The sequence below is a fragment of the Ruditapes philippinarum genome, unplaced genomic scaffold, assembly GCF_026571515.1.
Source record: "Ruditapes philippinarum isolate M1 unplaced genomic scaffold, ASM2657151v2 ctg1640_1_1_1_1, whole genome shotgun sequence".
NCBI lineage: Eukaryota > Metazoa > Mollusca > Bivalvia > Venerida > Veneridae > Ruditapes > Ruditapes philippinarum.
The window spans coordinates 58,401-74,004 of NW_026866216.1; the positions used below are offsets into that span (position 1 = coordinate 58,401).

General features: G+C 31.6%; 1 protein-coding gene across 1 annotated transcript; it reads right to left on the bottom strand.

The window, feature by feature from the left end:
- Positions 1 to 348: 348 nt before the first annotated feature.
- LOC132731758 (U11/U12 small nuclear ribonucleoprotein 35 kDa protein-like) lies at positions 349 to 3,181 on the bottom strand. The gene is made up of 2 exons (XM_060718010.1): positions 3,034 to 3,181; positions 349 to 1,348 (listed from the first exon to the last, which is right to left on the bottom strand). The coding sequence occupies exon 2, from the start codon at positions 1,338 to 1,340 to the stop codon at positions 579 to 581; it is 762 nt and encodes a 253-aa protein (XP_060573993.1). The 5' UTR covers positions 1,341 to 1,348; positions 3,034 to 3,181; the 3' UTR covers positions 349 to 578.
- Between the last annotated feature and the right edge of the window lie 12,423 nt (positions 3,182 to 15,604).

The following is a 15,604-nucleotide window of genomic DNA, read 5'->3' on the forward strand; positions in this document are numbered from 1 at the left end:
GTGTCTACCCTGTTCGAAAACCAAAGTCTTTGTTTTTATTGTATTTACTTTAAGATTCTATATGTGTTACAGTATGTACATGGGTAGACAGACGTTTCACTATTGAGTTTCAATGCCTTCATTGATCAATGATCACTCTGAAATTTGTATCTTTTCAAAGTCAGCTGACACTGACATCAAAAAAGAAAAAATATATTTGTGTAAATTATAATACCAATGTTAATATGTTTACATAAATAAAAGTTTTCTTTGCATGACTGCTATTGCTATACTGTATATTTTAAGTTACCTTAATATACTTACAACACATGTGTAACATTGCATTAAGCATACTTGTAAATACATATCAATTTGTTAGAAAATAAGTTGTTATTTATTATCTAGTCATCACTAAATAAACATGTACATGTATTAAGGGAGAATGTTGTATAAAATTGCTCAAAAATGAAAATTAAACAATGAAGAATTGTATTAACACGAGTATTGTGTGTGTGTGTGTGTTGTGTTGTGTTGTGTTCCTAAAAAACATTACATAAAAAAACAAAAGTAATATTTCATATTTAAAACATTGTTTAACTTTAATGCTTTCTATAGTTGTCTCTGCTTCTAGATCTGTAATGTCTATCTTTAGAGTGATATGTTCTGTCTTTTGAACTTTGACTTCTATCTGGAGATCTTGATCGTCTTCTTCTATCTCTATGTTTATTTCTATCATAATCTCTCCCTTTAACATCATCTGATGCTGTGTAACGGTCATTTCTATGATTTGATCTATCACTTCTCTCTACTAAACTTAATCTCTCTCTAAATGAATCACCTTCAGGTTTTATTGCTGTATTAATGTTGAAAGGTTTTTTAAATGGTCTATTTTTACCACCAAATCTTAATTGACCAGATTCTTTCTTTCCACCAATCCCCCCTCCAAGTCTTCTCGGTATCCAGCCTTTTAAACTCCTCTCACATTCAAAATCAACATAAATTTCTCTTTCATCTAAAATAGTTTTGTCCGCATCTCTCTGTGCTTTATATGCGCAATCTTCATCAAAATACTCTATGAAAGCATAGCATCTGGAAAACCCAGTAACAATATCTCGTACAAGTCGGAGTCTTTTTATTTCACCATAATCACTAAACACATATCCAAGAGAGTCCTCATCTGTATTTGGACTAAGTCTCCCTACAAATATTGTATGCTCAGGTTGACCAACAACACCCTTGTTAGGTTTATACTTGGAGTTCATGGCTCGTATAACACCCCTGTCATGGGCTATATCATCTGTACCATCTATGCTGCCAGCCTTTAATGGGTCATAGCTTAATGGTACTGGTTTCCAATCCATATTCTGTTCTGAAAGCAATAGATAAAGAGGATATTAATGTATCTTTACAACCAATGTTTGTTATTTATATTGGTTTATAAATTCCAAATCAATTACAGGTCAATTCCAGAGCATTGGTTGAGTTAATTACACTGTCTTCATGTATATATATATAATTATATAATATGTATATATATATAGTTACATGTATATAATTATAATATATATAATTTTCTCAAATCCACAGGACTAACACTTGATCTGTCCCAAAATGCCAGTAAAAAGAGAGAGTTTCAGCTTTAATATTTTACAAAATCCTGATTGCAATTCATGTACATTTAGATATAGTGTAATTTTGTATTGAAAACATGGATGAAGTAATTAATAAATATTGTTTATTTGTTTTAACCAAAATGTAGCTACATTCATGAACAGAAAGGCAAGACTTTTAAATGATTGCATGCAAAACCCTATCGTATTCAGATATTTTTCATGAGGGAAATATTTAGGAAATCCATTTGAGGATTTCAGGTCTACCAGCTACCTAAAATTATTACCTTAAAAGCATTAGAATAACTATAATATTTGTGGGGATACATGTAGTACATGAACTTGCATGCAAAATTAACCCTTTCATGGGACTAAAATTGTGCTTTTATATTACAGGGATCGGACACTCCCAGTTAACGCTAAATAAATCATTAAATGCTTGTGTTTGAAATGAGGAGAAGCTGATTCCTGTAAATTCTGGAAAGAGTGTGTTATCCAAGAGTATTTGAATGATTCTGGTTATCCTTAAGTGTTAAACTGTTCAATATTTCTCCCTACAGCACCATAATTAGCTTTTGTCAATTTTTAAAGAATATTGACAAGACAAAATGTGAACTGAATTGAATAACTGGGTAAAGAGTCAACTCGGCCCTATACCAACTCGGCACGGGTCAAATTGGCACAGGTCAACTCGACCCACTTTTGAAAAAACAACATATTAAACATGTCAACTTATAACTCTGAGTACTAGCATGATATCAAGTCAAGCTGTTTTAAATGAAAAAAGAGATATCTGGTATATTATTATATAATTGTATTTTGCACTTCTGCAGAATAATGTATATTCACGGATAAATCTGTGGTATATTTAAAAGAAATTTGTAACGTTTATTCTTGCAGATTCGTTAAAAATTAATATAACACCAATGGCAATGTTGTCCCTTTGATGCTTTTTGTTTGCAAAGTAATCTTCAATCAAGTATGAAATAAAAACTTGTTTACTTACAATACTATATAAAATATTTCTAAATGCTTGTTCTTTATCAACATGTACATTTGCAATACATTAATTAACATGCAATGTATATTGCAATGTCCCAAGGATGGATTGTAATAAGTTTTCATTTGTGACATTACCCAAATCATTTAAAACTCTTTCATTACCAAAACTGTAATAATAATTTAAGAAAACATTTTCCACGTTTGTGAATAAGTCCAGATATTAATTATGTGGTTCCAACAATAAAGAGTGAAAAAAAAACCAATATACTAACAAATTGAAAAGTGGGCCGAGTTGACCCGTGTCGAGTTTGAATAGGGCCGAGCTGACTCGGGGGCCGAGTACGTTTTAGGGTCGAGCTGACCCTGATTCGAATAACTGTGGTATTGTAAATGGATTATGAGACCCGGGACAAAATAAAACGAGACGCAAACAAAACCTTACCGAAATGATATGGCGATGTTGAAGTGAGATGGATGTCCCTTGCCAGGAAAAAAGGGAAACGTCAACAAAAATCCAATTTTTTTACTGACTCAACATTGGTGAACAAATGATAAAGGGAAGTAACTCTGCAAACTTTAGTCATTGTATATTGTACCTACTAAGGTATAACAATCCTAAATTGGTCAATATTGGCATCAATTATTGCTGAGTTTAATCACGGATTTATATTACTTTTATAAATTATTATTATTAGATCATTGGTTTAATCAAATAAGCGTGAAAGCTTATAGGCACTTGGTTTCGGGATATTTTAACCATTTTGAGAGGTTTGTAAAACTCAAATTTGATTGAAAGTAACTAAAAAAACATCGGAAAAAATGACGGTTGTAGCTAGTTCTATCGAGACATCTACGTTAAAAAGTCGTTACTTCAATAAAATTTGAGTGCTAAAATCTCTCAAAAGGGTTTTTAAATACATATATGGCACAAAATCACAATTATTTTTCACCACACATGAAAAGGGATACACGTACATATCACGGATTTATATTATATAGATTTGTATAAATCAGTGACATATCTATTTAAATATCCCGAAACCAAGTGCCTATGTTAAAGATTTGACTCATTTTACAAGCTGTTTTTTTAACTCAAAGGCATACAACCCGTGATCATAAATCCGTGCAATGATTCAGCAAATTTCAACACATGCCCATTTACTAATTTGGATCTGATATAATAGATCCATGTGTTTTTGTCATGTACTTTAACTCAACGTACACTTATAATTATTGCACTTAATAATAGCAGCCACATTTTTTTCTGTATTTAATTGTTATTCATTCATTTCTTATTGAAATATTTGACTTAGAATTTATAGAAAACACGTTTCTCATTACCTCCCTTTATTTACATGAAATATTAAATTCGGTAATATCTTTATAAATACTGCTTTTTGAAACTTACAATATTGATAAATCTTAATTTGAGCATAATATTTTATTATACAAAACCATGCATAAAAGAAATGTGTTACAGGATCTATATGTTGAAGGCTAAAGACACGAGTTGCAAGTTGTCCTACACCTGTTCGCAATAAGACAAATTGTTATAAGAGAATATACTTTAAAAGTTTGAACCTGTCTCAAACATAGTGATGAAGAAATGGATTCCATACCCAGTCACAATTAACTTGCTCGAAAACGAAAGTGACAAGTTGGTGGCCAATGAATTTCATTTTATATAGCTATAAAAAGTATATATACTTTTTTTTCCACGCAAAATGTACGTACTTATACATGTAGGCATAGGATATGTTTAGATACAGCTTGAAAATGTTTCTGACATAAAGTGAACATGAATTCTCATTCCATGCCAAGTCACAGCTTGCACAAAAACGAAAGAAGCAACTTGTCTGTATATGATGAGGTACATTTTACAATGCTACATGATTAACAAATAAAGCATACTTTTTGAGTTCATGTGTACATTTTGAAAGTAAGCTTAAGAATTATTGCCCACTGTAAAGTTTGTTTATTATTAATGTAAATGCTTCTCTAGATATGTACATGTACTTAAAATTCTTGTGATACGCTTACATTATGTAGTAATAACTCACGTACAGGTTTTTGCATATTTGACAGTATTGTTTTTCATTGTCGACGTCGTTATATAAAAAAACACATTTCAACAAAGTACGTATATCATTCTGTATACATAATAAGAAAATATACAGTTTATGATGTGGGTATATCTTTAAGTGCTTCTCAAGTCTTCAGGAGACGCACAGTGCACATGAACGGTTCCATACATGCTTCTTCGTTGTAAACGTAGTACTGTTTATATTCAAATGACGTTGATTCTTTATACAGGTTTTTCATTGGAAACGGTTGATAATTATCTTCTACAGAAAGATAAGATAGATAAGATTTTTTCATTTTTGTTTTACGCCCCCCCCCCCAACCTTTTTTTTGCATGGTCGTCACCCTTTTCACTTTCAGGATTTTAAAGTGCGTTTTTCTTTGTACCACAACCATTCCAGTCCATTCATAAACAAGTTCATGGGTTCCAGGGATGATACCGGTATTATCAAGAGATAATGGAACATTTAAACAGGAACAAACTACCTATCAGTTATCAAACTTGACAGTCACCTGTTGCTTTGCGATATTGCACTGAAATTTCAAGGTAATATCAACTGGTTCAATTTAAGAAACACAATGAAGGGTCAAACAAACCTTTTTTGTGTGTTATCCTTGGCATATAATGTAGATTGACATGGCTTTGTTTTTCATTCATACATGTTTGTCAACAGTTGTGTGTACGTTTTAAAATACAACAACGTATGTCATTGCCATGTAGATGTACATGGGACTCGACGGCACAGTATTTTTTTATGTTGGGTGGGGATATAATAAACCCCAGGATGGGTTTAATTTGACTCCTAAGGGCAAAATTTATGTAACTTTGTAAAGGATCACAAGGTACTGTTCTGTCTCTGGGTTTTGTAGTTTCTGTGAAAGGAAATTTTTTTAAAAGTATACTTTTAGCGCGTGTGGCATACTTACATGTACACATATACATCAGACTGGAACCATTTATAAATTTTTTGTAGGGGGGGGGGGGCACCTAAGGATCATTCCTGTGAAGTTTGGTCAAAATCTACCAGTATGTAGTTTAGAAGAACATGTAGATGTTGTTTAAATAAGTTGTGCATAACAACAAGACATCAAGGCAAAACTGCCACACAAAAGCTCAGGAAAAGCTAAGGTAGCTGATAAAAAAACAACACAAAGCAAATACCAACAAATAATCTATTGCTTTATCAAACCAAGGTAAATTTCAGATCATTTGGTCAATATTTGTTACACTTAAAAACACTGCAAACATATAATAACAAATGTACATAAAACATAACCATACATTAAAAACAATTCATAAAATGATACATGTAGTTAAAATTGTATCTATAAGATCTAATTCCACATTAAAAACAAAATCTAGATCTGCATAAAATTAATTACTAATAAGTATTTTGTCCCTTCACTTGTATATAACATCACAATACCAAATTACAAGTTATTTGACTAATTATTTTTCACAGCACCAACATACTGGAGGATTATACAAATTCATACAAGGTCTTTCAATAGTGAAATACCCTAATCATATAAACAGATATCCAGTTACTCAATAGCACTTTGAATTACAGTTGTGTCATCTTTGAAGTTAATATGAAGCACCAGTATCATATGATTTCAGACTAGATTCCTTTATCTGTAAACAACTTTTATGTCTTATACTAATGTCATATATAAAATATTTTGTGTCATTGGTAATATATTATTGTTGAATATTTCATTGTATGCAATGATTTAGATTAACATTTTTATTTCAGATTTATTGTGTAATCAGCTTATTACATCCTCTGACAGGGGAGATCAGAGTGAACATGTGGACAAACATATAAAATAATTGCATAACAGAAAAACATACACAAATAATAAACCCACAACCCTGTAATTCTATGATATATAAAACATTTTACTAAATCAGTAACAATTAAAACAACAAAAGCAGATCTATAGTCAATAATGATACTTGTGTTTTTTGTTTGTTTTGTTTTATAATATGATCTACCAACATCATAATCAACACAAGTTTACTTTTAAAACATACAAATGTAGCCAATTTACAGAAAATAGCAACATTTTTCTATGCTAAAATATTGCCCCTATGTCCAACAATCCACAGTATATAACCCTTCTATATACAAATAATTAAATGTTATCCGTCATGTTTCAACAACAGATCCTACATGACAATGAAGATGGCTTCTACCATTCTAAACCCTTATTACACTATCTTAAAATGGACTTGTCCATCTTTCAATCTTGGCAAGAGCAAATTTCAAAATAACTACTGACTGATTAGCAAAAAATGCATGATCAATGATCAAACAGCATCAATGTATCGGCTCATCTTGGCCAACACTCGTTGCATGGATAAATTTACTCACAGCTAGCTGGGTAACATGTAAATCACTCTATTTTTTGAGACTAATTTACATATTTGTTTAAGAACTGAAAATCACTATCTTTACTTATAACTTTAATTAAGCATAAACAGTAGTTATTTGTTGTTTCTATTCAGTTTTAAAGCTCAATTGTGAGACAAGTTTCTGTAATTTATATCAATAAGTTTCAAGTCAGCTTCCTGGAAACATCATATGAGGAAACATGGTTGTGACCAGAGTAGGGTTCAAACCCATGAGATAAGAGACAGACACCTTATTCACGAGGCCAATGTCCATCAAACTGTATTATTGAATGATTACCTTGAGTACTGATACTGTCCATGATAGTTGATTATTTATATCAGAAATGACCATTTATAGTTGAAAATGAATAATATAATTGACCAATGAAAATGAACATCAGGATTGGCTAATGACAATTAACTATGAATACAATAATTGGTTAATAAAAGTTGACAATGAACATCAGAATGGCCAATGACAGTTGACAATGAATATAATAGTTATCCATTGAAAGTCAACATTGATTATCAGAAATCGCCAATGAAAATGAACTGTAAGTATCTGACCTAGCCAATAAAATTTGAGTATGAATATAAAAACTGACTAATAAAAACATTAGTATTAGCCAATTAAAATGAACTATGACTACAAAAATTGTCTTTGAGTATAATCATTAACCAATGAAAGTTGACTGTGAATAATTTATTGGGCAATAAAAATTGAATATGAATAGCAGAATTGGCCAATGAAAGCCAACTTATTTTATTAGACTACCAAAATAATGATAACAGCCAATAATAAACATGCCACACAAGTAACAACAATTATATACATAATTTAACAACACAATAATTATTAATATGCATATTTGATAACCTGCTAATTCAATACATTTTACAAAAACACTAAGTACAAAAATAATACACAAAATTGTAACAAATACAGTTTTATAAACCACTCAGAACAGCAAACATTCATTTATACTGGACTTAAATTTTTTCATATCCATTCATTTCAAAAACCATTTTTTTAAATTTTCAATTTAAGTCAACTACTGTTTTGATAAAATGTTCAATATTCAGCTTTTCAATTACTATTGAATATCATACAAACAGGGATTTTTTGGCATATGTAAGACAGTATCGTTTTTAGCCTCCGGTAATTAACCCTTAACCCTCTGAATCTATAGAATGGATTTTCCCTATCTGGAACAGTCCATTCAAAGTTTAAGGGATTTAAATACATTGCAACCCCGTTATAATGTTCATGCTGGGTTCCAACGGCTCAACACTTCATTATAACAGGGTTCCGATTCCAAATGTGAAAACTGATTTACCAACAATATAGAGCCTGGTCAGACTTGTGGTAAAGATTATTATAACATTTGGTTCCAGCAGATTAAGGGTTAACACAAGTTATTATACTGACAGGACATCAACTATAGAACAAAACAAAATTAACAATGTATCAAAAATATAACTTAAAAAATATAATACATTTTGCTGAACAACACACCTTATACCCCTTCCATGATATACATTTATTATATCTAACAGTGATGATTGCTTAAAATAAAATAAACTTTTATAAACAGTACAATCATACTTTGTGATAAATTATCTCCCCTTGCTAAAAATATAACATCTACAAATTGTGTAGAACATTGATCAATAGTCTGCTCATATTTTAGAGAAATCTTTACTAAAAACTCAAATTGTTTATTTGTTTCATTTTACGCCTTTTCCCAACAGTATTTCAGTCATATAGGCGGGTAGTTTCCTAACCATCTTTCCTGGAGAGTTACACCAGTACTAGACTACCTTCCTCCGTGCTAAACTACCAAAGCATCTCCCGGGGATCGAACCCATGCCAGAGAGGTAATTGGATTAGAAGTCATCGACTCTAACCCCTCGACCACGGAGGCGGTTAAAAAAAATAAAAAAATTATGCATATATTTTGGTTAAGTACAAAAAGATCTACAGAAAATTAATTACTTTATCTATTTCTTAATTAATGTCTGTTCAGTGTAAAATCTGTACAGAAAAAAACAAAATTTTTATAGAATGTTAGCCTTACACGAGTTCAATTATATATTACACTGTCCAGGGGTCATGAGGTCAGTGGCTCAAACTTTGTTCATTTTGTTCTTCAAATTCATCCATAAAGATCAGATGCATTTTGCTTTATGTTACACACATATATATATATGTTATATCCAGATTATTTAATATCATACCAAGTTATGTTTTTCTCCAAAGTTTCAAGCCGGTACAGTGACCCCTGACAACTTACTGGCCTTGGGGATTCGTTTTTTTTTAAAATGGCTATCTATAGTATGAGGTCACATGGCAACAATGAGACTGTTCTATAAAGACTAGACTATAATATAGAATGAAGGAAGTGAGCTTATAAAAGGAACACGAGCTATCACTATTAAACATTTAGTACCAATGCAAAATTGATCTGATACAAACTTATAAAGCCTGACTGGATGTGATGAAAAAGATAAAATTCTGTATATAATACATTGGTAAATAAAGAAAACAACATAAGAACTAAAAAGCTTTTAAGCAATACCTTGTCCCAATATATTTAAGGAGATTCCTTTATGATAGTTTGTGATCCAAAACAGTTTGTGATCCAAAACAAAATAACAACAATAGCTAAAACAACAGCAAAACAATACAAAAGCCTGACCAAAAATATATAGGAAGGTAATTATAATGGCATAATTTCATTCCCAATTATGACTATCTTCAAAATAATTAAATTGAATGTTACCATTAGTTACAAGACAATAAGCAATGATATGTAAATCAAAACAACTGTATATTTATTAATAAAATTACAAAATCAATTCATTGGCTTTTATATGATAATATTTCCAAAGAACCTAGAACAATAATTCATTATAAATAGGATATTCAGGCTAAAAGTAATCAATATAAAACAAGCAATGCATGTAAGAAAAGAAAAGCTTGGATAATAAGTCTAAAATTTGACCTACATTTAAAAATGTTGAAAATATATAATTTGTTTTAAAAATAGAAAAAAAAATAAAATAAAATTCGCAACTGGGCAAAATTATGCCTTTTGGTACCATTAAGCACTTCTTTTCAAAAGATGAAGCAAAGTAAAGTGGGTAGGAAACGATACATGAAATGGTATCACAGAATCTGAAGATGAGCTGTGGCAAATACCCTAGTTACAATAAAATTACCAATCATTTATACTTTGTCTTTGATAACCATGGAAACTTTATTCATTCATACATTGATAGCCATAGAAAAAGAAATCAACCATAGAAGCAGCAGTCATCCATACCTTGATAACCATAGAAACAATAATAATTCATTCATTTATTTATTGAGAACCATAGAAACAATAATTATTTATTTATTTATTTATTGAGAACCATAGAAACAATAATTATTCATTTATTTATTGAGAACCATAGAAACAATATTTATTCATTCATTAATTTATTGAGAACCATAGAAACAATAATTATTCAATTATTGAGAACCATAGAAACGATAATTATTTATTTATTGAGAACCATAACCATAGAAACAATAATTATTCATTCATTTATTTTTTGAGAACCATGGATACTTGGTCATTTATTTATTTACTTATTGAGAACCATGGAAATGATAATCATTTATTCAGAACCATATAAATGGTAATCATTCATTCATTCATTCTGACCATTGAAACAGTAATTCATACATTTGTGAACCATAGAAACAGTAAACATTCATACTTCATGAACCATAGATATATATAGGAAACATTCATAGCAAGGCAAGTATGATTCTTTGAATAGAAACATTAAAATCATTCACACCTGGGTTATCATAGATAACAATAATTTATACCCTGATAACTATAGAAACAACAATCTTGCATAACCTTGGTTTCTATAGAAACAATTATCACTCCTTACAATTTCTTTCAGAAAACAAAGTAAGTGTAAAACTAAATGTACAAATTAGGGTGATAACCCTGGAAACAAAACAATTAATACTGACATTTTTTGTTACTTACATGTACTATCTAAACATACATACACAAAAAGTGATCAACCAAATCTTCTGAAAGAATCTCTGATATATACTTTTTTTTCAAACAAAGGCTAACAACATTGTAGTGAACAAGTTTGCATAAATATTTTTAAATATGCTCAAAATTCTACATAGAGAAATTCATTCTTAATAATAAAAATCTTTTCATTTTTTAATCCACAAGTCATGCAAAAGTTATCCAGAGACGTTAAAATACATTTATATGTCTCTGAGTTATCTTACAAAAGAATCGGGCTAGAGTTATATGAATTGGTCATGTGATTGATGAAATTTTTGGCAAGAACTTGAAATGAACACAATTAGACAAAATGTGGTAAAACAAAATAATATATTATACACAAACATGTGGCTAAAAACTCTTAATAATAAATGAATATTTCCTATTGTAACTTAATATTATGAAATCTTTTAAAATAAAGGCCTTCAAAAATACTTCCATTAAAAATAAATGCACAAAAACTGTTAATAAAACATAATAATTTCATAATCTCATATTTCATCTCAAGAAAATGGTTCAAAATTATTCATTACACACATATAAAATTAGGAGAATAATTTGACACCACCCCATGCATGAATTTCCCCTATTGCATCAGGATTTTACAAACACTCTTTCTGAACTTTGATATGATTGTTATCATGATACGAACATTTACATACCATTTACAGAAATCTATAAATAGCTTTATATCATATAAAGCAAAAATTACATGACAAAACTTTGCAGAAAATATCTTTCTTTCATATATGAGTAAAATTTACAAATTTTCTTACTATATCAAACCATTATGAAATAAAATGTTTCTAGAGAAAATCATATCAACACTTAATCTGATGAGGATCTTTAATTGTTCAGCACTGTCAATTATTATTTCTGGGGATTTAAGTTCGTTAGCCAATAGTATAGAGCCTAAAAAGACTACACGGATGTGTAGGCTGATCAGACTTTATACTGGAGACAAAGGCTTTACAGTTCAAGATCTGATCATTCAAAATAACTGTAAAAAGTGATCAAATACAAAGATGCTGATAAAAAAAATGTATGGCACACTCTTCAATAAATTGTAAAATAAATGGTCTAAAATATGAATAACATTCAATTTGATCATAAAAAAATAATTAAAGCTTAATGATATGTAGCAGATCTATAGATGACACAACATGTTTTAAAACTTAAACTACATAACATATTAATGACAGCCCCACTTTGATCACCTTTTTGTTCATATTAGAAATTTAATAAATGCATAAAAAAGTATTATCTAATTATTATGAATTAAAAAGGAATAAAATTTAATGAATGACTCTAAAATAGCATAGCAGGACAATAGATATTATTTTGGATGGATTTAAGTAAAACAAACATAACACAAGGTCATATGTTACCTTTCAAACTTTACTGATGGAGGGACACCCTTCTTTCATTATTTCAAGCACAAGCCAGCACTGGAGAAGAACCACTGAAATTCAGAAACCAATTGCATGGCTTCCTTACACAAAAGAATCCACGGTCTCTGATGTGAAAAAATCCACAGTGGTGAGGGGAAAGAAATAAGGAATTTGAATTTGGCCACCTTAAACACTTTGCAATGAGGGCCACTATGACAATAGCTAAAATGGCTGTAATTTCCTTTTTTCATAACTAATTAAATTGTTTGTACGAATATAAATGAAATATTCATTCAAATATTTGCATTCTAAACACATTTCTTACAAATATATATTCAAAGACCTTGTAAATATATTTACATACAAAAAAAATCCCCAATATTATTCTATGACATCTCTTATTATTAGGCCAATATTTCAATGACATCTGTCATTAGTAGATTTAAACAAGTTAAAGTGATTTTTGTTTTTTAAAAAAAAAAAAGGTAAAAATTTTTTTAAAAAAGGGTTTTTTAAAAAAAAAAAATTTTTTTTTTTTTAAATTGGGAAAAATTCTTTTTCAAAAAAAAAAAAAAGGGAAATTGAAAAAAAAAAAGGGCCCCAAAATTTTTTAAAAAACCCCCAAAAACCCTTTTTCCCCCTTTGGCCCTTTTTTTTTAAAAAAAAAATTTTTTGGGGGGGGGGGGGGGTTTTTTTAAAAAAAAAAATTTAAAAAAAACCCCCCGGGGGAAAAGGGATAATTTTTTGGGGGAAAAATTTTTAAAAAAAACCCCCCCCCCAAAAATTTTTGGGGGCCCAACCCTTTTTTTTTGGCCCCAAAATTTTTTTGGGGAAAAAAGGGAAAAATTTTTTTAAAAAAGGGGTTTTTCAAAAAAAAAAAATTTTTTTTTTAAAAAAAAAAATTTTTTTTTAAATTTTGATTTTTGGGGCCCCCCTTTAAAAAAGGGAAAAAAATTTTTTTTTTTTTTCCAAAATTTTTTTTAAATTTATTTTTTTTCTTTCAAATTTTTTAAAATTTTCCCCTTTTTTTCCCCGGTTTTTTAAAATTTTTCCAAAAAACCCCAAATTTTTTTAAAATTTTTTTCCCCAAATTTTTCCCATTTTTTTTAAAAAAAACCCCCCAAAATTTAAAAAAATTTTTTTAAAAAAAAATTTTTTTTTTAAAAAAAATTTTTTTTTTCCTTTTTTTTTTTAAAATTTTTAAAAAAAATTTTAAATTAAAAAAAAAAAAGGGGGTTTTAAAAAAACCCAACCCCCAAAAAAAACCCCCCCAAATTTTTTGAAAAAAAAATTTTTTTTTTTTTAAAAAAATTTTTAATTTTTTTTTTTTTTTTGCCCCCAAAATTTTTAAAAAAATTTTTTTTTTTTTAAAAAAAAAAATTTTAAAAAAAGGAATTTTTAAAAATTTTTTTTTTAATTTGGGAAATTTTTTTTAAAAAAAAAAAGGGGTTTTTTTAAAAACCAAAAAAAGGGGGGGGGGGGGGGGGGGGGGGGGGCCCCGGGGGGGGGAAAAGGGGGGGGGGGGCCCGGGGGGGGGGGCCCCCAAAGGGGGGGGTTGGGGGGGGGGGGCGGGGGGGGGGGGGAAAAAAGGGGGGGGGGAAAGGGGGGGATGGGGGGGCCGGGGAGGGGGGGGGCCCCCGGGGGGGGGGCCCCGGGGGGGGGGAAGGGGGGGGCCCGGGTTTTTAAAAAAAAGGGGGGCCCCCGGGGGAAGAAGGGGGGGGGGGGGGGGGGGGAAAAAATTTTTTTTTTTTGGGGGGGGGGAAAAAAGGGGGGGGGGGGGGTTTTTTTCCCGGGGGGCCCCCGGGGGTTATTTTTTTTTAAAAAATTTTTTTTTTTTGGGGGGGGGGGGGAAAAAAATTTGGGGGGGGGGGGGGGGCCCCCCGGGGGGGGGGGGGGGGGGGGGGTTTTTGGGGGGGAAAAAAAAAGGGGGGGGGGGTTTTTTTTTCCCCCCCCCCCCCTTTTTTTTTTTTTGGGGGGGGGGGGGGCGGGGGGGGGCCCCGGGGGGGGGGTTTTTTTTTGGGGGGGGGGGGGGGGGAATGGGGGGCGGGGGGGGGGGGGGGGGGGGGGGGGGGGGGGGGGGGGGGGGGGGGGGGGGGAAAAGGGGGGGTTGGGGGGAAAAAAAAAACCCCCCCCTTTTGGGGGGAAAATTTCAAAAAAATTTTTTGGGGGTTTCAAGGGTTTTTTTAAAAAAGGGGTTTTTTTAAAAAAATTTTAAATTTTTTGGGGGCCTTTTGGGGGGGGGGCCCAAAAACCCCCCAATTTAAAGGGGGGTTTTTTTAATTTTGGGGGTTTGATTCTTGTGAACTGTTTCCTTTTTTTTTAATTTCCCCCCTTTTTAAAAAATGTTGGCTTGGGTTTTTCCTTGCTTCGGAACTACTTTCCCAAAAATTTTTGGAAGTGATCTTCGCTTTTTTACACTAGCTGTTTCCCCAAGTCGCCTTCCAAGAGAAGTGGCGGGTTTTGCAAAACCTTCCGGGGAAAAACTTGAGAAATCCGGGATATTTTTGGTAAAATTCTCAAACTCTAATAGGCTTTTGTGAAGCACAAGGATTGGAGATGGGAAAAAATTCAAATATGGATTAACCTCTGGTTTAGTAATTTTCACTTTCAGAACCCTAGAAAACTCCCCGTCCCTTTGGTTCCCGTCTTTCAGACCCCCGGGTTTAAATTTGGGCCAAAAGGGAAAATGTTTTCCAAAACATAAAAATTCCCACTGGTCGTTTCCGAGTTTTTCACTGTCTAGCCCCATTCGACTGCCTACCGCGACTTGGGAAAAACTAAATTTCGTGGGCCTTTAGTTCATATTTTTGAAAGCATCCCGCTTGAACTTGAACCCCGCAAAAATCTATGTTTCTAACAGGGCCAAAAATTTCCAAAACATAGACATCCTATAGTCCCAATGTCTGGAGAGATAAATTAACAGCATTTTCCTTTGATGTACCCTCGTCCATAAAGTAAAGTCATTTTTTCCCACTCTAAATTTCACCACATGACCCTATAAAAAAATCAGCCAGAAACTTAAAATTTACTGACAAATATAAAACGATTTAACTT